The sequence below is a fragment of the Zeugodacus cucurbitae genome, chromosome 2 (assembly GCF_028554725.1).
Source record: "Zeugodacus cucurbitae isolate PBARC_wt_2022May chromosome 2, idZeuCucr1.2, whole genome shotgun sequence".
In the NCBI taxonomy this organism is placed as follows: Eukaryota; Metazoa; Arthropoda; class Insecta; order Diptera; family Tephritidae; genus Zeugodacus; species Zeugodacus cucurbitae.
Genome location: NC_071667.1, coordinates 16,438,817 through 16,463,010, shown reverse-complemented (window position 1 = coordinate 16,463,010; position 24,194 = coordinate 16,438,817). Strand labels below are relative to the sequence as shown.

At 36.3% G+C, this 24,194-nt stretch overlaps 5 protein-coding genes across 6 annotated transcripts; 3 read left to right on the top strand and 2 right to left on the bottom strand.

Annotated features, from left to right (window-relative positions):
* Positions 1-6,086: 6,086 nt before the first annotated feature.
* Positions 6,087-7,441, top strand: LOC105216627 (microfibril-associated glycoprotein 4). The gene is made up of 4 exons (XM_011191221.3): positions 6,087-6,273; positions 6,364-6,477; positions 6,541-7,152; positions 7,243-7,441. Exons 1-4 carry the CDS (start codon positions 6,131-6,133, stop codon positions 7,367-7,369), a joined length of 996 nt encoding a protein of 331 aa, XP_011189523.2. The 5' UTR covers positions 6,087-6,130; the 3' UTR covers positions 7,370-7,441.
* Positions 7,442-8,396: 955 nt separating this feature from the next.
* On the top strand, positions 8,397-15,441 carry LOC105216628 (ubiquitin carboxyl-terminal hydrolase 15). 2 transcript variants are annotated; one of them, XM_011191223.3, is made up of 9 exons: positions 8,397-8,801; positions 8,909-9,481; positions 9,542-9,704; positions 9,767-10,294; positions 10,350-10,724; positions 13,302-13,532; positions 13,751-14,208; positions 14,697-14,915; positions 15,031-15,441. In XM_011191223.3, the coding sequence occupies exons 1-9, from the start codon at positions 8,707-8,709 to the stop codon at positions 15,158-15,160; spliced, it is 2,772 nt and encodes a 923-aa protein (XP_011189525.2). In that variant the 5' UTR covers positions 8,397-8,706; the 3' UTR covers positions 15,161-15,441. The 2 variants fall into 2 exon arrangements, with proteins under 2 accessions (XP_011189525.2, XP_028898947.1); XM_029043114.2 differs by lacking the exons at positions 8,397-8,801; positions 8,909-9,481; positions 9,542-9,704; positions 9,767-10,294; positions 10,350-10,724 and adding an exon at positions 11,772-11,987.
* A 1,571-nt stretch (positions 15,442-17,012) lies between these two features.
* On the bottom strand, positions 17,013-21,938 carry LOC105216629 (protein CLEC16A homolog). Its single transcript, XM_011191225.3, has 11 exons — positions 21,523-21,938; positions 21,293-21,432; positions 21,067-21,215; positions 20,836-20,978; positions 20,686-20,772; positions 19,759-20,624; positions 19,240-19,356; positions 18,708-19,166; positions 18,054-18,630; positions 17,799-17,990; positions 17,013-17,733 (listed from the first exon to the last, which is right to left on the bottom strand). The coding sequence occupies exons 1-11, from the start codon at positions 21,723-21,725 to the stop codon at positions 17,406-17,408; spliced, it is 3,261 nt and encodes a 1,086-aa protein (XP_011189527.2). The 5' UTR covers positions 21,726-21,938; the 3' UTR covers positions 17,013-17,405.
* Positions 21,939-22,229: 291 nt separating this feature from the next.
* LOC105216631 (armadillo repeat-containing protein 7) lies at positions 22,230-23,556 on the top strand. The gene is given in 4 exon segments (XM_011191227.3): positions 22,230-22,562; positions 22,619-22,786; positions 22,845-23,154; positions 23,156-23,556. Coding segments are annotated over 4 exon segments (972 nt in total). The 5' UTR covers positions 22,230-22,453; the 3' UTR covers positions 23,541-23,556.
* LOC105216630 (28S ribosomal protein S33, mitochondrial) lies at positions 23,541-24,052 on the bottom strand. The gene has a single exon (XM_011191226.3). It carries the CDS (start codon positions 23,934-23,936, stop codon positions 23,592-23,594), a length of 345 nt encoding a protein of 114 aa, XP_011189528.1. The 5' UTR covers positions 23,937-24,052; the 3' UTR covers positions 23,541-23,591.
* Positions 24,053-24,194: the final 142 nt, after the last annotated feature.

The window sequence follows — 24,194 nt, the reverse complement described above, 5'->3', positions numbered from 1 at the left end:
CAAGTTAGCTTCCGCCGTTTTCCAATAGATTTCTAGATAGGATCAAGCACTGATCGATTAAATCGTTTTATATCGATCTTGGACATTTGTGTCAACATTGTATGTATGTAATTGGCGTTCAACCATTTAGCCGGTTATAGCCGAATCCATGAGAGCGCGCCACTCCTCTATTTCATTCGCAGTTCGGCGCCAGTTGGAGATCCCAAGTGTAACCAGGTCGCTCTCCACCTGGTCCCTCCAACAGAGTGGAGGCCTCCTCAGCTTCCTCCGGCGGGTACTGCATCGACTGCACTTTCAGGGCTGGAGTGTTTTCGTCCATTCGGACAACATGACCTAACTAGCGTTGCCAATGGACCATAAATCTTGCGCAAAATTTTCCTCTCGAAAACTCCTAGTGTCGTCTCATCGGATGTTGACATCGTCCAAGCTTGCACCATAAAGCAGGACGGGAATGATAAGCGACTTATAGAGTTTGATTTAACCCAGCAAAATATTTGTAGAAATCTGTTTGCATTCCAAACTTATTCTCAACTGAAAATGTCACTCTTTGAGCCGAATTCTCGACATTTGCGGGAAATTTTGCTTTTCTTTTTTAATTCCAAGAAAAGTGCGGCTGAGGCTCATCGAATGCTTTCGGATACGTACGGTGAGGCTGTCCGAAGTGAAAGAACATGTCGCCAATGGTTTCAACGTTTTAAGAATGGTGATTATGAAGTCAAAGACCGACATGGTGGTAGAAAGGAGAAGATTTTCGAAGATGCTGAATTGGAAGCATTACTCGACTGAAACCATCACAGGAGATCGATACCAAACGCAATTGATGCGTTTGAGCCGAGCACTAAAAGAAAAACGGCCACAGTACGATGAAAGACACGATAAAGTCATTCTCCAGCATGACAATGCTCGGTCTCACTTCACAAAGGTGGTCAAAAAATATTTGGAGACGCTGAAATGGGAGATCTTACCCCACCCGCCGTATTCTCCAAACGTTGTTCCATCTGACTACCACTTGTTCCGATCGATGGCACACGGTCTAGCTAACGAGCACTTCAGTTATGAAGAAGTCAAAAATTGGATTGATACTTGGATCGACTCGAAAGATGAGGAGTTCTTTCGTCATGGAATACGCATGCTGCCAGAAATATGTATGGTCAAAAGTAGTAGCTAGCGACGGCCAATATTTTTAATAACATTTTTGTAACCGTTTTCATACAATAAAGCCTTAAATTTACAAAAAAACGGCGGTAGCAAAGTAGACCAATATGTATCTCTGAATCCCGAATCCTGAATCACAATTGGCTTATAAAAACGGATGTAAACAAGTTGGACCCAATCAACTGAACCGAATATACGAAATAGTTTGAAATGCAGACACAGTAGAAGAATATATTCTAATTACTACATTAATTACATAAAATATATCAAATTAGCTTCGTTTTGAGCCAAATATAACTTAAGGTGTGGTTCTAACCCCATTAAGATAGAACCCTAAATCACGAATCGGGTGAAATGAACTGTTTTTGTTTGTTGACGACCCTTCACAGTTCGTTTTATTTTTGGAAATAAATAAATTTGAGTCTAGGACATCGTTACAGTATAGTTTTTGGCCAAGAATTCACGAACAAGCGGCGAAGTGTGAGATTTTAACAAACGAGTATCATAAGCATACTCATAAAAACATAACCTGAACGGCTGCTACAGACAAAGTAAGTAATGAACACAGATGCAAATTCTATAGTATTAAGTTGCCCCTTCCGCCTTTTTGTCTTTGAATTTCGTGGCTATGTATAAAACGCTACTGAGCACGTATCTGGCAATACTATACATCTTTGAAAGGAACCAGAGAGCAGCTTCGGGTATGTTCGAGTGTGTTCAATCACACTAGCTTAAATTCGGTACGAGTGTGTCGTAACACTCTTCAAACACGTGTTCGATCGAGTTTGGAACCCGAAGCGAAAATAACGCAAACGAACAATCACGACGGTCCTATCTTCGAGTGCAAGCAGCAAAGCAGGATTTTATGTATATTATATTTTCGGGTGTGTCGTGCACGTGTTGATTGTGATCGACACACTCGAGTGGCACTCGAAGACCAAAAAATAATAGATAAACATACGTACACACATATGTATGTATGTTGGCGTCGGGATGACGCGTTCTATCTTAGCTTTTTTGGTTGAATAATTTGAATATTAGACGTACATAGTACATATTATAAAAGAATAATTCAATTTAAGAATAGAATTCACTCAAAACTTATTTTATTTATTAATCATAAATCATAAATAAAAAACATTTCATTGCACTTAAATATTTTAATTTTTTTAAATCACAAATTTCAGGTGTAGACCAGATAAGGTGTTTGTGCCATTGGAAATGTTCTCACAACCCGAATTTTCTATCGTTGTCATTATGAATTATAAAAAGTAAAAAAAAAAACAAACAAAACCAATAATCGTTGACAATCACTACGCAATAATAGCATGACTGCCAATTACATACATACATATTCTGAAATTTTGTGCACACTCGTGTGTGACTCGATCACATTCAATACGATCGGGTTAGAGTTCCAGCTCGTTCACAAACGAGTGTCAACTCGGCACTCTGTTAAAATAAGCATATATGCTTGAGGTTCGAGTGTCGCGAAAGGCTCGTTCGTTTTGAACATGTCTCCAAGCGATCAATACGTGTATTCATACCGAAAAGTTTGATCAAACAAAATCAGAGTGGACATTCGAGTGTGCACGAAAATGATATACCCGTTGCAGCTCTCTGAAAGGAACATAACCTACCAATCATGCGTAGCGTCGATTAGTTTGGATATTGCGTTAAATAGTTATAGACGTGTAAACATGGAGTTCACTAACGCCGAAATTCGCGCTATTTTAAAGTTTTCCTTTGTTAAAGGCATATCCGCTAGAGAAACGTTCCGTGAAATCTATGGTGTTTGTGGTGATGGTACTCTATCACTTTGAACTGCGGAGGAATGGTTTCGACGATTCAGAGCGGGTGAAAACGACACCATGGATAAGCCAGCCGGCGGAAGATCTGTGACGATGAATACCGATCAAATCATTGAAAACATCGAGTTAGACCGGCTTGTGTCATCTCGTGACATCGCCCAGGAGATGGGAGTTAGTCATCAAATCATTTTAAACCATCTGCAGAAGGCTGGGTACACACAAAAGCTTGAAGTTTGGGTGCCGCATGATTTGACGCAAAAAAACCTTCTGGACCGAATCAACGCCTGCGATATGCTGCTGAAACGGAACGAACTCGACCCATTTTTGAAACGGATTGTGACTGGCGACGAAAAATGGATCACATACGATAATATTAAGCGAAAACGGTCGTGGTCGAAGGCCGGTGAATCGTCCCAAACAGTGGCCGAGCCGTGATCCACTATGAGCTGCTCCCATATGGCCAGACACTTAATTCTACCATCTACTGCGAACAACTGGACCGCATGGAGCAGGCGATCGACCAGAAGCGTCTTGAATTGGCCAACAGGAAGAGTGTAGTGTTCCACCAGGACAACGCCAGACCACACACTTCGTTGATGACTCGTCAGAAGCTACGGGAGCTCGGATGGGAGGTTTTATCGTCATCCACCATATAGCCCGGACATAGCGCCAAGTGATTACCACCTGTTCCTGTCCATGGCGAACGCGCTTGGTGGTGTAAAGTTGAACACAAAAGAGACTTGTGAAAAGTGGCTGTCCGAGTTCTTCGCAAATAAGGAGGGTGGCTTATACGAGGGGGGTAAAGCATAACTGTGCATTGGAAAACTTGAGAAACTTCGATGAATCCACATGCGCTTTCAGTCGGTCATTGAATTAGACGCACTTAACTTTTTTTTGTCTTGTGTAACAAGGAACAATTGTTTTCATTAATAAAAAACTTAATATTAAGGAATCAATTGTTTTTTAGCAATATTTGAAAATAATATAGGAATAGCTAATGTTTTGAGCCTATTGAAACGTCTAAAAATAGACTTCATTCCTCTGACTTCCACCCACATGGGCTATTGAATCGAAATATAATCAAACTAATGAAGTGCCGTTCCAGAACTGTTGATAGATATTTAAAATATCCAGAGAAATATGAAAAAAAACTTTAAACAGCGAAAAACAACACGATTGGATCGTGAAATTGTTAGAATTGGTTACAATTCTACTAAGTCGGCATCTAAGATCAGTGAATTAGCCGGAGTAAACACTACCTTTTCAACTGTCCCGCGCACAATCAGAAATGCAACATTATTAGCGTTATTGATATTATGAAAAAATCCACTTTTGAATGCCATACACAAAGAAAAACAGCTTCAATTTGCGGAAAAGTACATAACTTAGAGTGTTCATTCTGACACTCAACTTATTATCGGTATTCAGTTGTGTTATTTATGAAAAACGCTTTTATTTATTTTTCAATACTATGTTCATGATTTACGCAAAGAAGAAGTGTGTTTAAGCCGCCATCATAAGTGGGCAATGGTACGGAATGCCATCACGTTTTATAGAACAAGTGATTTTATTTTCATTGATCAGAGATGAACAATGAGCGCTTCAAAACAACATTAGAGTCAGTTTTTCTATCATTCAAAGATCTCTGCAGATCTATCACATTGATTTTTCAAAAAGATAATGCCCCGATTCATAACGCTCGATTAGTTAGGTCATTTATTTCGAGTCAAAACTTTGGCCACCACATTCTCTGGATCTTTACATATTTGACAACGTTTGGAGTTGACCTTCATGTAGAGTTTACGAAGGAGAAAAGCTATTTTTCTTCCAAAAATTAATTACTTTAAGTGCGTCTATTCTAGTGACCAAAAAAATATGTCCTTATTTTAAATTGATCTAAGAACATGTTTGAGAAACACAATTTCGTTATTTTTTTTTACCTTTTAAATATGATCCCTTAAATATCATTTAAGAAACAAGATTTTTGAAAATCAACTTTTATTCAATTGAATTCAAAATAAAAGTTCTAAGCTGAATACTATTGCAAGTACGGGTGCGTTTAACCTTGACGAGGAGTGTATGGGCATACGTGTGCTTTGCCGTTTTCTGTTGGCACAGGTCTAAATTTCCAAATATTTATTTTCTATATATCAATATCCAGCAAAATTTCAAAATCAATTTCAGCCATGTCCATTGCACGTTCTGCTAAACTTCATTTCAATCTCATTGATACATAGTCTTGTTGAAAATGCAACAATCTTCATATTACTTTAGGCATCTCTCTCCTGACAGTACCATTCTATTCGGCTTTTCTACTTGCTCTTGATTTACTAATATTAACTACTAAATCACTGTCATTACCATTCAGATGCAGTTATTATATATGTTTGTAAGTTGTAAGTATTTTGTACATGAAATGGGCGTGTTTATGTTATTGCATAACATTGAGAACTTGCCAGACATCCTCACTGACCAGCAGTTAGATACATTTTTTTTTTTATTTTTGTACCTTTATTTTCACTTGATTAGCTTCTCAGAGCAGTTGAGTCAAATTGTTGTAGGAAAAATTCGAGCTAGATAAAATTGAACTCATTAGTACGAGTATACCACTTCATAATTCAAATATTTTATTTTTCGAAAAATAAAGTTTTTATTTTTTTCAAACATCCAACTTTGACCCCTTATAACTTGCTCGAAAAAACGTTATACAGCATTAAAATTCATATTTTGAATTTCTCAGTAACTATATAATGTAACCTATTTTCGAACATCGAAAGTAAAGATGCCAATTTTGGATGCCAACTTCGGAAATTTTGCGAATTCTTAGTTTTAGATCACAGTTTTAAGCACAATTACATTGTACTTCACTACTAAATTATTATATGAACGCGATTACACGTAAAAAATAGAATTATAAAATTTTGAGTATTAGAGGGTTAATGTCTATATATTTGAATACATCTGCCGCTCTATTGATAAACCTTGCACCCAAACACTGATTATTTGTTTACCAAAAATAATTGACTTATGCTATAACTTATGACATATTTGTCAATATGTGTATACACATATGTATGTATATATTTTTCGTATATTTACTGGTACAACTATGAAAATAAATACTTCAAGTCTCATTGTTAAAACGAGCTTTGAGCTGTGCAAACATGTTACGCAGTCAAGTAAAATTCTCGCTAGCAATTTTCCTAGTTTCATTCGCATTTCTCTGCCATCAGCAGATAACAGTGCAGGCAGCACCAGGTTGTGACGGCGATTGCTTAGAAGACAAATTAGATGAAATATTGTCAAAGTGAGAAAAGCAAATATTTATATTTTTTAATTAATTTAGTTTTTTTTTTATTTTACTTTATATTAAATATTGAACTTAATTTGTTTTCAGACTAAAAACGTTAAATGGCAAAGTGGAATCACTTGCAACGCATCCGGAAATTGAACCAGCCGCAGGTTGTACACATCATCCGCATGCACATCGCAGGCAGCATGTAACAGAAGAGTAAGTACTGCAGTCTTTAATTATTGTTTTTAATTACTAACTGCTATGCTTTATAACACATAGTCAACAGGAAGTCGAGTCGCATCACCAGCGTCGCCATCACGCACAAAACTTGCACTCAAGACACGCCACTGCCTCGGTTGGCAGCGGGAGCAACCACAAATGTGCCGAACGTTTAGCCACGATTTGTCAAAATGCCGGTGTTAGTGAGATACAGTTGGATGATGACAAAGTGTCACCCTTCAAAGTGCTTTGCGATGCCGAACGTTGGATTGTTGTTTTGCAGCGCTTAGATGGCTCGGTCGCCTTTCACAATCGCACCTGGGCAACGTACAAGCAAGGTTTCGGCAATGTAGGCGTAAACAGCGAATTCTTTTTGGGTTTGCAACATTTGCATGAACTGACCTATAGCGGTTTCTTCGAACTACGCATCGATTTGGTAGATTTTAAGGTTGTCGAAAAGTATGCACATTACAGTGACTTTAGCGTATTTAATGAGCATGCCAATTATAAAATGGGCATATTAGGTGTTTATCATGGCACAGCCGGTGATTCGTTTATGTATCATGAAGGTCAGCAGTTTAGCGCGATCGATCGCGATAATGACGCCAAAGCGCAAGGTAGCTGCAGTGAGGAGTACAATAGCGCTGGCTGGTTTAAGAATTGCATGGAAGCGTGGGTTTAATAATGATTTTATTTTATTTATTTATTGCTAATACATTTTTTAATTTATACTTTATTTCTTTTCTTTGTGACACTGTCTAGTAATCTTTTCGGCAACTATTTGCATGGCGATACGGATAAATTCAAGGAGGGCGTGTACTGGAAAACTTTCAATGGTCCAGAATACTCACTGAAAACAGTTAAAATGTCTGTTCGTGCTAAATGTTAAATTGAAATTTTCAGAATTTTTTCTTTTTGAAAGAAACTACAAACAAATATATATATAACTTAAAGCAACTAAGACTTTTATAAATGGCTAATAATTTTGTAAGACTTTTAATATAACGAACAAACGGATTGCATTAATATCCTAGAAAATTCTTATAATTACACTTTTTATAGTTATTAAATTGAGAATACATACAAAATGCACCGCCAAACAACCAAAATCCAAACAACCCTTTGAAGTGGAGCTAAACCCAATTAAATACAATTAACTAAAAGAAAAATGTGTTATAAGTGTTTAAAAATGCAAAATGCTGAATAAATATATATATAAATAACTTTTGCTTTTGAAATACATTCATATAAACGACATGATTACTGCTAAGCAGTTCAAAGCTTTCCTCTACTTAGATTTGATTTTCCAATAATTATTTGTGGGCAGATTTTAATATATTATATGTTACCTGTTTTTGTACTTCCTGTTTTATGTAGTTTGGGTTAATAAGTGCCTCCAATCGCTTGCTGCTGAAGTAATAGCTGCAGCGTCTACTTGTAATAATATCTAGTCCATTTAAACAAATCGCATAAATATATGCATAATCTTTTTTTATGCATTTCAAAAGAAGCCGAAAGTACAACACTTAAAACTAATTAATTTGCCATTATTACAGTATTACTTAAGTTAATTTAAAATTTCTAAATCACCGGAAAGAAGGCAAATTCTTATTCACTAATGCAAAGTGTCAGATGACAACGGAAAAGGAAATTAGCGCAAATATCCAGATGTCAGTAAGCGTTAGTATTGCTGGCAAAAAACAATCGATGAGTATAATTTTTGTATAAATATACATTTCCTTGCAAAACTACCTAATATTTTAGATGTGTAACATTATTTTAATTTTATTAACTTTATGCGGTTTGCAAAATATATGTTTTATGCAAAAATAATAAATTTACTTATAATAATCGATTACATCTTATATACCCAGCACTGCAATCAGCTGAGCGCTTAGTTATCGATAAACATAGAACTGTCACTTGTTCGTTGACGCGAAATATAATTTTTTACGCGTATTAGATAAATTGGTTTTATATTTGTTTTGAGCATAATTATTCCATTGATATTGCAACATAATAAAGAAAATAGTTAATAATAGAAAGATAGGCTGAAAGAAGTATAAATATATGTGAAAAAGTGTTTAATAATATCTAACCGTTTGTATTTGCTGGCAAAGAAAACGGATGAGAAGTCATAAAACTTGCACCGATCAGCAAAAATTGCAATAGCAACCGCTTGAAAGATAATTCTACAGCATTTTACCATTCGTAGTAAAGCTGAAAATGGCGAAAGTTAAAGAATTGCATTTAGGTAAAACATTAAATGATCTGGAAAAACATTCCGAGATACCAGATGCTCGCACGAAGAAAACTCAAATGTAAGTGCATATACATATGCATATATACATGCAACCTGTACAGTATATAATTGGCGATCTGCCCAAAGTAAAAAATTATGAAATAACATTTAATAACTTCATTTCAGACTGGTAGAATCCGCACGAAAATTACTACGTGAAGCAGACAAGTATTACAGGGAAGGCGACGAAGAATTGGCTTACGTATTATACATGAAGTATTTCAATTTACTACACTGCATACACAGAAAACCTGACTATGCAGAACATAAACAAACTGTACGCCAGGCGCTTGGTGGAAATTCGAATAATAAACTAACCATGAATAAACTGGAGGAACTTAGCTCCTCGCTTACCCGACGTTATGAAGCAAAACAGCTAGCCAATACAGCGCTGCAGTCGCCAGTAATAGCGACTCCCCCATTAAAACAAAATGAACGTGTTCGTGAGTACAATGAGCTTAGCGCTTCAGAGAAATTCGATATTTTGAAAGGTGATACGGTTTTCACAACAACTACAAATTCAAATAATAGTTACCATACATTGCAATCGCTAAATGTTATAAAATGTGAAGAGTTATTTGAACGTATGAAGCAGCATAATGTGTTGATAATGGATTGCAGGCCTCGTAATGATTATGAGATGTCGCATCTCACATATAATTATACAATGAATGTGCCTGAAGAAATTATTTCAACGGGGTAAGTGAAGTACGCTATCCTTGTGTCCATTCGCATAACCAGTTATATTTTATTTTATAGCATGTCCGCTGGTAAATTGCAAGATAAATTAGATAGTAGTACTAAAATTATGTGGTCAGCTCGCTCAATCAAAGAGCAGGTCGTCTTAATAGATTGGAATACCAAAGATGCTAATCCTACACCATCTTCACCTATCGGTAAACTACAGGAAATACTACAGAATGTAAGTTTTGGAAACTTTTTGTGCTAAAAAATCTGAATTATATTATCTATTATTATGTGCAGTGGGACCCTGATGTAATTTACCGTTCACCCATCAAAATACTACAAGGTGGCTACGAATTCTTTATCATGATGTATCCAACACTTTGTACCAATCCCAGTGTACAGGCTCCCCAACAGAACAACAACGATTTGAATTTAATTGACGAAATTGAATATCCCTCAATAAATGATATTACAATGAAAGAAGAAATAAGTGGTCATAGCTACACGCCCAGGCCAGGTAGTAGCATGTCACGACCACTTACATTCACTATGTCACAGTCACCACCCAGCATAGATCGTACTAGTAAAATGGCTGCTGTGAAAACGTACGAACAAAAACAAAAACCAATTGTAGAGTTAGCTAAGGAACAGGAAGAACTATTGGAGAAAGCACAAGCTAACGATGAGCAATTGAAGAAAGCGTCTGAAAAATTGGACACCATATTTGAAAAGAGTAAACAAAGTCCGGATAAAAAACAAATAACGGCAAAGGAAACCGAACTGCTATACTACATTATGCAATTGGAGAGTGCAGCTGCAGACTATGTAGGTTTGACTCTTGATATATTTTCTCGCTTAATGTAATTTTTTTTTATTACAGAAAACCGAAAATAATCGTCTCTTAGATGAAATTGAAAAATATAAAAGCATCAAGAAAGAAGAAGAAACTGAGTTAACACCCAACGAAAAAGAGAATCTCGAAAAGACTGCACGTCAAATTGAGCATAAAATACAAGAACGCCAAAGGCTCGACGCGCAACTGGAACGTGAGAAACAACAACGTGACCAACAGTTAGCCATGACCATCTCGCGTTTTCCGCGTACGTCAATCGACAACGAAGATGATATAGCCAAACCGAAAATACCACAATTCGATCGATCCGTAAAACCACACTTGTCTGCAGCTACACATAGCAGTGCAGCTGCCACTATAATAGATAGACAACGCGATTTCTCACCAGTACCCGGCGCAATGGTGAGTATTAGTGCACATTTTATGCCAATGTTTTTGTTTACATGTGCTTATTCGAATGTTATGTTGTTGAATCACGTGGAAGTGTGGTATTTCACAAATGACTGTAACAGACGCATTTGCGCCAACGACGTCATCGTCATTTTTATTATTTACTAAACTAGTATGCAAAATGTTTCGGTTATTGTTGTTATTGTAGTGGTATGAACCATTCGGAGATTAGTTTTAATCTGATTTGACAGCCAGTGTTTACCAGATTATCTTGGTTCTTTTAGGATGGATGAACTTATTCATGCAAGAAACTTAAGTAAATTGAAAATTAACTGTATATCTTTTCTTTTTCAATTCATTTTTTAAAAGCAACAAAATATTTTGGTTTCATAGAAAATTCAAAACTGCCAGCAAACATTTGTATTCATAAATGTATGTATATTATAGTATTTATTAAATCGATTAGAGCACATTCATCATTCTCTACTCTTCTTAGTCACGTTTTATAACATTATACACGCGTCTTCTAACGGCCATGTCAGCAGTTCACAGGCAGTCTGCGTTGAATGTGTTAATGACCGAATGTTATTTTCATTAACGTGACCCGACACACAGCTGTCACACATACATACTCAACTATATGCCCGTCTGCCACAAGCACTGTGTTTAGCCACTTAAAAAAGCTGTGGAATGCGCCAATTTTCAACAACCATCTAAGAAACTAAGAAAATCAATGTGTGTTCGGTGTGTGCACTTTCTTCACACACTACAAGCTAACGACATGCACGCAAACACACAAGCTTGCGTATGCAAGTACAAGTCTCCGCGCCTTAATGTAGGCTAACACAAAACTAGACATTTGCTTTGTACTTGTGTGCGTGCATGTTAAATATTTTTTGTCATCATCCATGTAATTTCATATTCTTTTATGCATACACATGTGCATATGCTCAGCTGTTTCTCTATTTGCACGCGTTTAATGGGACAATGTGTCTTCTGCCTATTCAACAACTGTAAGCACCTTTGTCTTTTGACCAATACAGTATAGTCTTAGTCTGTCGTTGTCTCTACTCAAAGCATGTTGTTGTGCGCGCTATACAAAACGCCAGCTATTGCCAACTTAAAGCCAAATATTGTACAATCGTTTACACATTTTATAAGCAACCAAATTAGTATTACGCAAAATAATTCGAGATGATCGTGGTCGCGGGCGTTAAATTGCATATACCAGCGACGCATATACTAATTTACACATCATTCTTTCCACTCAAACGTGTAGGTAAAAACATAATAATAAATAATATATGTACATATGTATATATGTATGTGTGTTCGCAATGTTTATGGTATGAAATTTTGCACTGAATTTTATTGGCGTATTTTTCATAACATCGTGCAACAACTCGCATATTGTATGTTGTTATTTAATATGGTTCTGAAAGTGTTTTGTAACAGATATAGTTTCAACATCTGCAAAGCTTAAATCGTTTTTGTAGCATACATAAAGGCGCTTCGGTGAATATGCTAAAGTGTTTTGTGAGAAATTTTTATACTCTTTCAACAAAGTTGCTAAGAGAACGGGTATATTTGGATGTAATGGGTATCTCGTAAACTACTAGAGCTATAGCAAGAAAACTCTGTATAGTCGATACAGTCCAAAAATGGAGGAAATCCGATTAAGACCACGGCCACCTTCCGTACAAAGGTTCTGTTGAAAACTACTAAAGATGCTTTATAACTATATGGGATGAAAATAGTCGAAACAGGTTCTCAACAACGCCTACTTCCTAGATATCAGAACTGTGAAGTCAATCTGAATCATCTACTTTACAATATATAAAGTAAGCACTAATGTTATATATATCGAACATGAGGACCTCAGTACTTCTAATAATATTTTACGGGTCATAACTTCACCTAATATTAGGGTTTAAAACTTTCAATGAACTTGGTACCATATATATGACGAATATGTGGATCAAATTGTGTGTTATATTAATAAAATTAAATAAATAAATTGCGAGAGTGTAAAATGTTCGGTTACACCCGAAGTTGGCCCTTCCATACTTGTTGATTTATTAGGATCTCAAATAGCTAATATTCTTTCCGCCTAGAAACCGTTACTTTATCAACCGTTTGGCAGAGTCTTAAGAATTTCAGATATTTTTTACCAGACACATAACAAGATCGGCAGAAGAAGCTTGGTAGAAGAAGCTCAGTCCAACCTCTGACAGAGGTCTCACAGATATAAATTTGTGTATGGGCGTGTATCTCTCTCTATATATACATATATATATTACATAAAACTTTTTCCAAAATTAACTGTATTTGAAAAATTTGGTAACCCGCCAGCTCTTACTGCTTTTCTCTGTCAAATAGACACTCATTCATGGTCCGCGTTTGCACGTTAAGTAGTTAATTAAACCCAAAAGACGCATATTTCTTTAATTAATGTCCGTTGTCTCTCTGTGTTTGTGTATATACATATGTATGTATGTAAGTTTGTCTTCATTAATTTATCATAGTTTTTTTCTTTTGATATACCATTAAATTCAAGGTTAATCATATTTATTTTTACTACTCTTTTAGGGTCGCGGTTTGACCGGCTTAAAGAACCTGGGCAACACCTGCTACATGAACAGTATAATACAGTGCCTCAGCAATACGCCACAACTCACCGAATACTGCATAACGGACAAATATAAGAACTACATTAGTCGCAGCAATAAGACGAAGGGACACATTGTCGAGGAAATGGCGGCGCTCATTAAAGTTTTATGGAATGGCAACTACAAGTGTGTAGCCAGCAAGGACTTGCGTGTAAGTGTATAATAAAGTTGAAAATATTACGCATGACTGTACATATGTATGTGTTGTCATATATGATACGTACATATTAAACATATACAGTAAATAGTACGCATGCATACATATACTCATATATATACGTAGGTTTGTAAAAGAAATTGTATTAGCTTATATATTTGTTTATATTTTTGTACGTATGTATTTAAAATCCTCATGCTTTCACTTTTCAGTATGTCATGGGTCAGTACCAGCAGATATTCCGTGGCATTGAACAACAAGATTCTCACGAGTTTCTTACCATACTCATGGATTGGTTACATTCCGATTTACAAACATTATATGTACCCGAAAAGCCACGTGATAATATAACACCCTCCGAAAAGGCGTGGCTCGAATTTACCAAAGCCAAAGAGAGTCTCATCTTGCATTTATTCTATGGCCAAATAAAAAGTACCGTTAAATGTGTCGACTGCAACAAAGAGTCCGCTACCTACGAATGTTTTTCGAATTTAAGTCTAGAGTTGCCTTCAAATGCAAATGTTTGCTATCTCAGCCAATGTATGGATATGTATTTTAGCGGCGAACGCATACACGGCTGGAATTGTCCGAATTGTAAGACGAAACGTGATGCGGTGAAAAAGCTGGATATCTCAAAGCTGCCACCGGTGCTGGTGATACATCTCAAGAGGTAATGGAATTTGATAAATAATTAGGTTTTTATTGGTAACTAGTTGCGCGGGTAGCTTTGCAGGAATTTATACAAGTTATATGAAAAGAAGTAAGGTGCAACCGAACATTAGACCCATATATTCGGCACAAAGTCCACCAGAATAACGAAAATCACAATATATAGATATGAGGGTTAAGGTAATTCCTGAACCGATTTCACTAATTTTCACCACCAAGACTATAGGCTTACTTAATTTGGCTAAGATAACTCACATAATAACCGATTTATGAAGTATAAAACCCACTGTGGTTTTGGAAAACATATAATTAGGTATATGGGAGCTAGGGGAAGTTACGACCCGATTTTAACCATTTTTGTCTCTGATCCTCTGTACCAAATACTAGCAAAATCAAACTTCTTTTTCGTAGAGTAAATATGAAGAGTTCTATTTGTTATTCTTGTAGCGGCATAAAATATTCCCGAAATAATCACACACACATTTTCAGATTTTACGCCGATACCGAAGCTGTAGGCAATTCGTATAAAAAGAAGCAAAATTATGTGCGCTTTCCCTTGGAAAATCTCGATATGACGCCTTACATTGCGAAGTCCGAATCGCGTTCAGTGACACCGAAAACCTATCAACTGTACGGTGTCTCTAATCATTATGGCTCCATGGAGAGCGGTCACTATACGGCATTTTGCAAGAGCGGCAATTATGGCAGGTGTGTTGATGTGTCCCGCTGAGTATTTTATACATAACTGCAAAAACTATACATAACTATAAAAAACATAAATGTGTATGTATGTAATATAATAATATATCTACTTATCTAACAGGTGGTTTAAGTTCGATGACCAAGTCGTTACAGCGTTAGACACCTCGAATGTCGTTTCCAGCGCTGCCTACATACTCTTCTACACCTGGCTGCCGCCCATACAGATAACCGAAAATAACAATGCAAATTAGCTGTGAAAACGCTGAGCAAGTCGCGGTCGGAGAAGGTTGAGGTCAGAATAGGTCGAGGATGAGGGAGTCAAAATGTAATCCCTCACACGTGTCCCAGTTACTTTTTGTTATATTACTACTTGAATGTTGGAAATTCATTGCATTTTTTTAATTATTTACTCACATATTGTGCGTGGCTGTATCATTCTTGCGCTCTAGCGTCTAGTCGCAGTTAAAAAACTTGAAGTTGTTGATTTAAAAGTAAAAAAACAAAGCAATTATTATTACATATTTCTAATTCAGACTATTATTATTTTAAATATATATTAATTTTGAATTTCTACAAAAAAATATCGAAAGGCGTGAAAGCAAAACGAATATACAATTCAAGAATTTGTTTCTATTTCCAATTTACCATATTAATTGTTATAGCTTAATTGAAGAGACTTTTTAAAACCTTAATCTAGTTATATAACTATATTTACATTGAAGAAATTGCCTAAGTACGGTAACAAATTTGTACATACATACAAATGTACATATGTATGTATACTAGTACACCTACATGAAGCTTGCAATAATTTCATTTCGGCTTGTGCGAAAGTTTACTTACAATACATATGTACACACACATACATACATATAGAAAATTAAATATTTTGCAATATTGAAAGTTAAACATGAATAAATAAAATTTAAAAATTATAATAAATATAATAAAAAAAAAATTATATTATAAAAAAATAAAATTAAAAAACCTTTAAAATTTACAAGAAAAATTATTAATGAAATTAAGACTTCACGTGCATTATAAAATGTTAATTTACATTTAAATTCGTACGAAGTTCAACAGTCGTCGCTGGCTTGTTGGCATAAACCATAGAGTTAACGTAGCCACACAGGAAATAGCCTAACGGCGTCAAATCGCACAACCGACGCTGCCAATTAACGGGGCCATTTCGTGAGATAACACGTTCACCAAACTTGGTTTTCAATAAATTCATAAATTCAGCCAGAAATGAGCCTCATCGCTGAAGATGATTTTTTGTTTAAAGTCCGAATAGTTTTCAAGTTGTTGCTCAGCCCAATTCACGAACATATGACGATACTGGTGATCAAACAGCTTTAGTTCTTGCGTCAATTTGATCTTGTAAGGCTGTAGGCCAAGATCTTTTCGCAAAATTTGCCAAAACGACGTCATAGAGATGCCCAAAGCTTGAGAACAACGTGTGAGAAACTGGTTTGGGTCTTCTTCAATTGATACGCTAGCGGCAGGACACTACGGGCCTTCTTTGTCTCACTGGCACGGAAACATTTTGTACAAAATTTTCCACTAGACGCTCATTTGCTGATCTGACAGGACGGTTATGACAACCATAAAGTGGACGTAGCGCTCTTAAAGTTGAGGCCGCTGACTCCGAATTTCGGTAGTAAATTTTAATAATTTCGACTCGTTTTTGGATCGTATATCTTTCCTTGGTGAAATGGCAATGACCTTACTGAAGAAAAATGTCAAAATAGCGAGAAAAAAATGGCGTCCTTTGCTGTCCCTATCGGTCTACTTTTGTAGCGTTCTTTTTGAAAAACCCTTTATATAGAACCCGTAATTGAAATATCCTCTATAATTGAATAATTTATCGAATTCAATGCACTCAATCGGTATAAGACATAATTAGAACCGAATAGAGTTAACAATCCTACAGTACAATCGGTACGGCTCGAGATTGGATTGTGTACTGACAACTCGGCAACATTCTACAAAATTTTGTAGAGAATATTTTTAATACTTGTTCAAAAACAACAGCAACATTTTAACGGAATTTTTTTTAAACGTCGCAGTAAATATTTAAGAAAATCACAAAAACTACAAAATTTACGAATTTTCGTTTAAACAAGTAATTTAACTTTTTAAATTTATTTCTTATATTCATAATCTACATTATTAGTTTTTCACTCTATTTTGATAAAACTCAGCTTATAAGACTAAACAAACCAAAAATTTTAATTAATCTTTATGTCATCAAATACCATTAATATTAGTCACAATTTTCATATATAACATGAGGAGCTTATTAACTAAAACCAAATTACACGGAAAGCAATTTTTCAATTTTGTTGATAATACAAACTTCATAAATTTCTTTAATATTTTCTTTACCATTTTTATGTATGTATGTATGTACAAGTGCTAAATTTCAAACTTGCAAACAAACAACGTCTATTATTAATCAGTTATATAAACAGCATAAAAACACTGTGCAACGCTTTATACGGTTTCGATAATGCCACGGCGTCGCTGCTCACTCGTGGAGGCATCCTCGTTGCCAATGAACGATGTTTCTTCGGATCTGGCGACGGGAACTAAGACTTCTTTGGCTATTGGCACACCATTCAGCTGAGTTGCATGATGCGGTGCTGCGGAATGCGTTTCATGCGGTGTACCATTATGTACCGTTATCGTAATGGGCTCATAATTCAACGCACGTGACGGCGTATGTGCACGCGTCGGTGTACTAAGATGTGAAGAATTGGCACGCGAGTGTGGACTGTTAGTGCGCGAATGTTGAAAGTCCTCGAGTGGAATCTCCTCAGAACTGTAATTAAAGAAAAAATAAGAGTTTAATAAATTAAATACATTAAAATCGCGAGTATTATCTACCGCGGTCGGGGCATGCGCGGACTGTTATCACGCGAACGTGTTGCGCCACGACTTTGTGAATTATCACGCGAGCTGCTCGCCGAATGTTCACGTGCTGGTGATGAGTTCGCATCGCGATTTTGCGATGTCGACGAATGTGAACTGGAATTTGAGTTGCGGCGCCGCGGACGGCCAGCGCTCTCATTTCGTATGCTGTTGTCAGAAATAAAAAATTTTATTTTATGTAAACACAAAGGAATAAATTAAGCTACCAACCCCTCAATTGAACGATTCTGCGCCATTTGCATGCGACACACACCACCGCTGTTATTGGTGTCGCGCTTTAAAGCCGCAGCAAAGCCAGGCACACGGCTTGTCGTCGACAATATCGGACGATGTTCGCGCGATGAACGTGAACTGCTGCTTGCAACGCTGCCAGCGCGTAGACCAGCCACCGCGTACACGGGTGAGTCAATCACTTGCCCGGGAATTTCAATTAGCTGCGCAATTTGATACATTTTCTTCTGGCGCGCCTTGCTGCGCCCTTTCGTCAGCCTTTGCTTTGCGGCCATGCAACGTATGTGATCGTCAAAGAGAAATTTCGCCGACAGCAATGGCGTACGATTGTGCGTCGCGCCGCCACGGTGTACCGTGATGTGCAAGCAGCGCGAATCGTCCTTATCACCCACTACCTCGACATCCTGCAGGAAGCCAACGAATTTTGCAACACCCCAACCCAAGAGTTTGGCATCTGGTTCAACGAGTATTAGTTGCAGTGAGTCTATGACAAGAAAGCGACGCTGTTTGGTGCTCTCCTTGGTGATAACGGTGCAGGCAATTAAATCGCTATTGTCTGGATTTAAAAAAATGTTAATTTAATTTTTTTTATGATAAAGGCGAAACAAAGTAGTAATATTATATAGCACTTACTCAAATCTAGCACATTATCCACCTGCACCAGATTCATAGTGTTCGTTAGCGGCAGCAGCGTTTCCTTTTCATTCAAAAATTGCTGACATGTCTTGCGTAGCAGAAAGAAGTCGCGTATGGCGCGACGTGCCTTCTCCACTTCGCCGCAGGGTAGGCGACGTGTGAAATTAATACCCGTCAACGGAGTGCCGGTGGGCGGCAGCAGTATCGTCGAATCCATACACAAGAATTCCACATTCAAATTGGTTTTGCGCATCTCATTGAATTCATCCTCGAACAGATCGAGAAAGATATCTTCAGATTTATAGAAATTACGCAAAACCACCATGGACTGGTTATGTGCGGAAAACAAGGCATCACGCTGCGCCTCTGTTATACAAGCATCGTCCGTACAGGGTTTCGTAAAGGTAACAAGCAATTGCAACGCAATCTCAATGGTTATGAGACGTATGCGGCAGGCTAAGGGATTGAAATAAAATTATTTTATTAAAGAAATTTAAATTTTAACAAAATAATTTTATGAGTTCCTTACAAGGCTGATTCGATAATGTGATTATGTGCAGCAAGCGCTCGATTAGCTCCGTCTTATAGCTATGCGGTCCTTTGGCAGATTGGGAGAGTACTTGTTCGAACCAATCGTTTTTCACACCTACATACATACGGGTGAAAAAACAGTAGTTTGAGTAATTTTAGTAAAAATGGAGTGCAAATTTAATTTAATACAACAATATTGAATATTTTGATGAAATATACAGATGCATATATATATGTACATAAAATCGAACTGAGCATATTACATACCATCTACAGTGTCGTTTTATGAAGCATATAGTAGTAGTGAGAAACACATCACCATTCGAGTTTTTGTTTTGAAATGGATAGCATTACAAATGAAAAGTAGAAAATATGGATGAACAATAAGTGCATTAGTAAGTTGATTTAGCGTTTGTTAAAAGACGATTAGATGAATGCAAACTACTATTTAAACACTTAACAATATGCGCTGAGTTATTATTTCTGTTAACACGAAATAAATTTCAAAAACACTCACCCCGATTGTAAGCCATTGCGTATATGAGGCATAAGGACAAAAGTGCCAGATAATCGTTTTCTGTACAATCCAACGCTGATAAAACCATTTCCAAGAATGGACGATTCAATTCGGTAAATGCACGCGTGGGTTGCACTAGTTTCTGTATCTTTTCCTTCTCCTCATCGGTGATATTGGCCAATTTGGCGTTATTTAAAACAACCTGCGCAGCTGCACTAGCAGTCTCTACAGAAATACTACACAATTCGCTTTCCGGAAATTCCTCATTTGTGGATCCTGTTGCATTTTCGGCAGCCACATCTATGCCGCTACTGGCTTGACTGGCTTGAGATATATTCAAGTTGTCAGTATCATAGCTATGGCTTGTAGAGTTGGCACCGACTGTCTCTAAGGCTTGCTCGAGACTTTCGCGTGGCTCACCAAAACCCGGCACCACTGCTAAACGATGCTCCACATAAGCATTTAATACTTCAGCAGCGCCCTCTTTGAACACACTGTGATCTCCGTTGAGTATGACCCAGGCAAGCGCATGCACCAACGGCGCATGCGTAATAACCAAGAATACCAGCGATAGCAGGTACAATGCGACAATCGATGAAACGCGTGGATTATTAATTTCTTGTATATCAATATCGACCGGACGATTTAGGACTGCGGCTAAATTTTGTGTGACTACTGCTAGTGAGGTTGGCGGTGGCGCAGGCGTCAGTGAGAATATATATAACGGTACGAATAGTTTGTGTAACAGATGCTCGGTAAGTACAGCATTTAAATCATCTATTTCGAGTAATAAAATATCGTTCAGGTAATGTAAATGATCAAGATGTTCGGCGACTAAATTTGAAAGCCTCTGGTTGGACTGGTGACTGCGCATAAAAAGAATTTACTTATTTATTTATTCAGAGAAATTTGATAGCAATGACTTACTCAATGTCAGTTCTTACGCAGGTATCCAATTCCAAAATATGCTTGCCTATAAACCATACTAAGTTGCTGAAGTAAGGCGCAGCGGTTCTGTAAAAGCAGAAAATCATGATTAATATTGTTCCATTTATTTTTCGTATTTTAAAAGCATACTTGTCTCTAATAAACCGCAACATGCTGGCATTCTGTACTTTATATACATTTAAGGAAATTGTGCGGACTGCTATTCGCACCATAGATTCTGGGTGATTGAAGAATTTAATAGCCTCTGTATATAGTGGAAAGTCATTGGTGTGCTAAAATGTAATATAAACAATAAAATTAGTAATAAAATTTTAAATGTTATATAAATTAAATACATATTAATCAAAACGGTAATCTTACTTCATTATAAAAGAAATGTATGGTATGCGTATTCAGTTTAAGGCTCAGCGTCTTTAGAAATAAAATGTAATAGCCCATTACATCTTCATCAGAGAAATCAAACTTGTGCACAATTATTGAATTGACATGATTGTTGCTCAAGAGATAATCTATATAAACAAATAATTATAATGTTTGTAATTGACCCACTTATGCATGTTATGCTTGCTCAAGTGTTACTACTTACACAATGATGTCTCATTTCGTATGTTTTCAAATAAAATATTTAATGTTTGCAATAGTTGCACACAGACAAAACTCGAGCCTCCGCTTTTTTGGCGCATTATATGTAAAAAGTAGGACAGCATATTTTTCTCAAGAAAGAAACTGCAAATAAAACAAAATTATTATTTATCAGCATTGTATACAAATATATACTATATGTATATACATATGTAAAATGATTTGGTTACGCACTCAAACACAGAAGAGTCATGCTGATCACCCCAGATGAGTATTTCCGCTATACAGCGTAGTGATTCCACTAAAAGTCCACGATTGCTTTCGGAAACAGTAGTATTCTTCTCCAATATACTGTACAGGTACTTAAGGTGTTCCAATGAAAGACGATTCTTTGGGCGGTTCCAGTTTCCACCAAACCAACTTCGACTACGAAACATTTTTGTTTCTTTTCCCTTTTATTCTTAGTAAAATATCAAATTAGTGGCGTTAATCCTGAATTTTTGTTTCTTCTTCTTATACACAGGTATTTTTTTATAATTTTGTCATTAATTACGTTTTTACTTTAGCCTGTAATTGCTTCATTTAATACGCAAAGAAAAAATGCACTTTTTATTTCTACGTTGACAGCTGAACAAAATATTGGCTGCTGCTGTTGTCATAACCTGTCAGTAACATATGACCGTGAAATCAATTGTGACGGCGTTGAAAATTCGGTCGGCGATGGTAAAATGTTACTTTTTGAAAAAAAAATAAAGTTCAATGTAAGTCGGAAAGACTTAAATTAAAGATTTGTTAATATTTACTTAGAATGCTTGTAATTATACATAATAGTAGTCGGAAGTCGGAACAAAAATTGAACACAGAGTATACATTATTTTATATTAATAAATACGTGGCAACGTTAAAAATTAAGCAAATCCACATCAAAAAGTAAACAATAAATATTTTTTTGTTATTAGAATAATATCAGATTATTTGAAGGGTACACAATTTATAATTCTTAATTAGGAGCAACTTTTCAGTACATCTTCATATCTCCCCAAATTATGTCGCCGACTTTAACGCGACCTTAAAGTTCTTGAGCAGTATTTAATCATTATCAACTCAAAATTTTATAGATGCTGTTCGTGCTGCTGTAAGCAAAGTGTTATATGCCTTGCATACCATGTTCTCTAGCCATGCTCATCTGAAAAGACGCACACCAGAGGGGGGAATACCACGTCCTGATTATATTGAACATCTTGTAGAAGAATATTACACCACAACTGACCTAGGTGATTACATTTAATTGCTGTAGAATGCTTCAAATAATTAATCTTTGAATTTGTAGAGGCCAAGGAACAAGTGACAGCTAATTTAACTAATTTTGCTTATGATCCAATAAATTGGAGATATCTGAAAGAAGCTGGTGCCTTAGACGTATTTGAAGACTGTGTGAAGAGTCCAAATGAGCGATTGCAACTACACGCAATTGCCGGTTACTGTAACATATGTTTAGGTAATCATCGTTTTCGAAAAATAGATTTTCAAAATATAGTAAAATTTTGTTTTTTTAGACCATGTTGCCTTTAAGTTTATTACAAACATAGACGCATTTGCTCAAATAAGCCGACTACTACACGCAACAGAAGCAACGGACATACAACTTAATTGCATCGCTCTGTTATATCAGTTACTCTCGGCGTATTCGTGTATACAAGAACAAAAATCCTTAATTGCCACACCGTGCTTGTTGAAAAAAATTACACAACTGCGAAACGAAAGCACAGATCTGAGAGTAAAGAACATCGCGACATTGTTTTGTGAAGATTTTGGAACACGTAGTGAGGAAGTAGTAGATTCGAAAAATGTTCTTACAACTGTTAAAACGGTTCCAAAGTCAGTTAACAACTAAATGTAGAGAAATTACTGTAGTTAAACGTTTCAGTCAAGATGAATTAGATAATTTTTCTACACTCACAGCAGATTACAATCCTATACATTCTACAGACACACCAATAGACGAACGTAAGGTGCATGGTGCTTTTCTCAATGCCATTGTGGCTGGAATAATTGGTACACAAATTCCTGGACCAGGAACAATAGTTTTAAGTCAAAAGTTTGAATTTCCTAAAGCTTGTCGTGTTGATAAAGATGTAAACATTACTGTTCGTTTAGTCAATGCACGTAAAATTGCTTTGGTGGAATATGATTGTAGACAGGAAGGAAAAATTGTTTTCATTGGCGAAGCTAAACTTTTAATAAAACACTGATTAAATTATAACTAAAGACATCTTTATTTTAAACCATAAACACAAAACTCGCTATTTCTTGGACGCCCGCTTGCCCTCACCCTTCTTTGGCGCAGCTTTACCACGTAGTCGTCTCAAACGTTTCATTTCTTCTTTGAAATCCTCGTGTTCGTCACGGAATAAACCGTAAGCGCGCAGATTTTTCATTAAAATATGTGTCTCCACGTGTCGGGGATACCAGTTATTCAATGAATCGCGCTTCTGCACCGGCTCCTCTGCGAACATGCGAACTACCTTCATAGACTTATCATTGGTGGTGCGCGCAACTTCCCCAAAAATGCGGTTAGAAAGGAAATTCATCCGACGTGCATATTGTGTGCCCAATTTTATTAATTCATTATACTTGTTGGACGACATCGTATTGTTGTCGTTTTAATATTAATACAAAGAACTAATTTATTATTTTACAACTAAAAGTTATTCTTTAGTTATATCATATACTAACAAAAATCAGCTGATAGATTGCAGAGTTGTATTTCTTGATTCATTTAAAATTTAAGGTGCAAATAGAAAATATTTTAGTAAATATAAAAAAAATGGAAAATTAATTTTAATTATATCTGTTTAAATGCTAACCTTCCAAGCCACCCTTGCCCGATGTTCATAATTTAACTA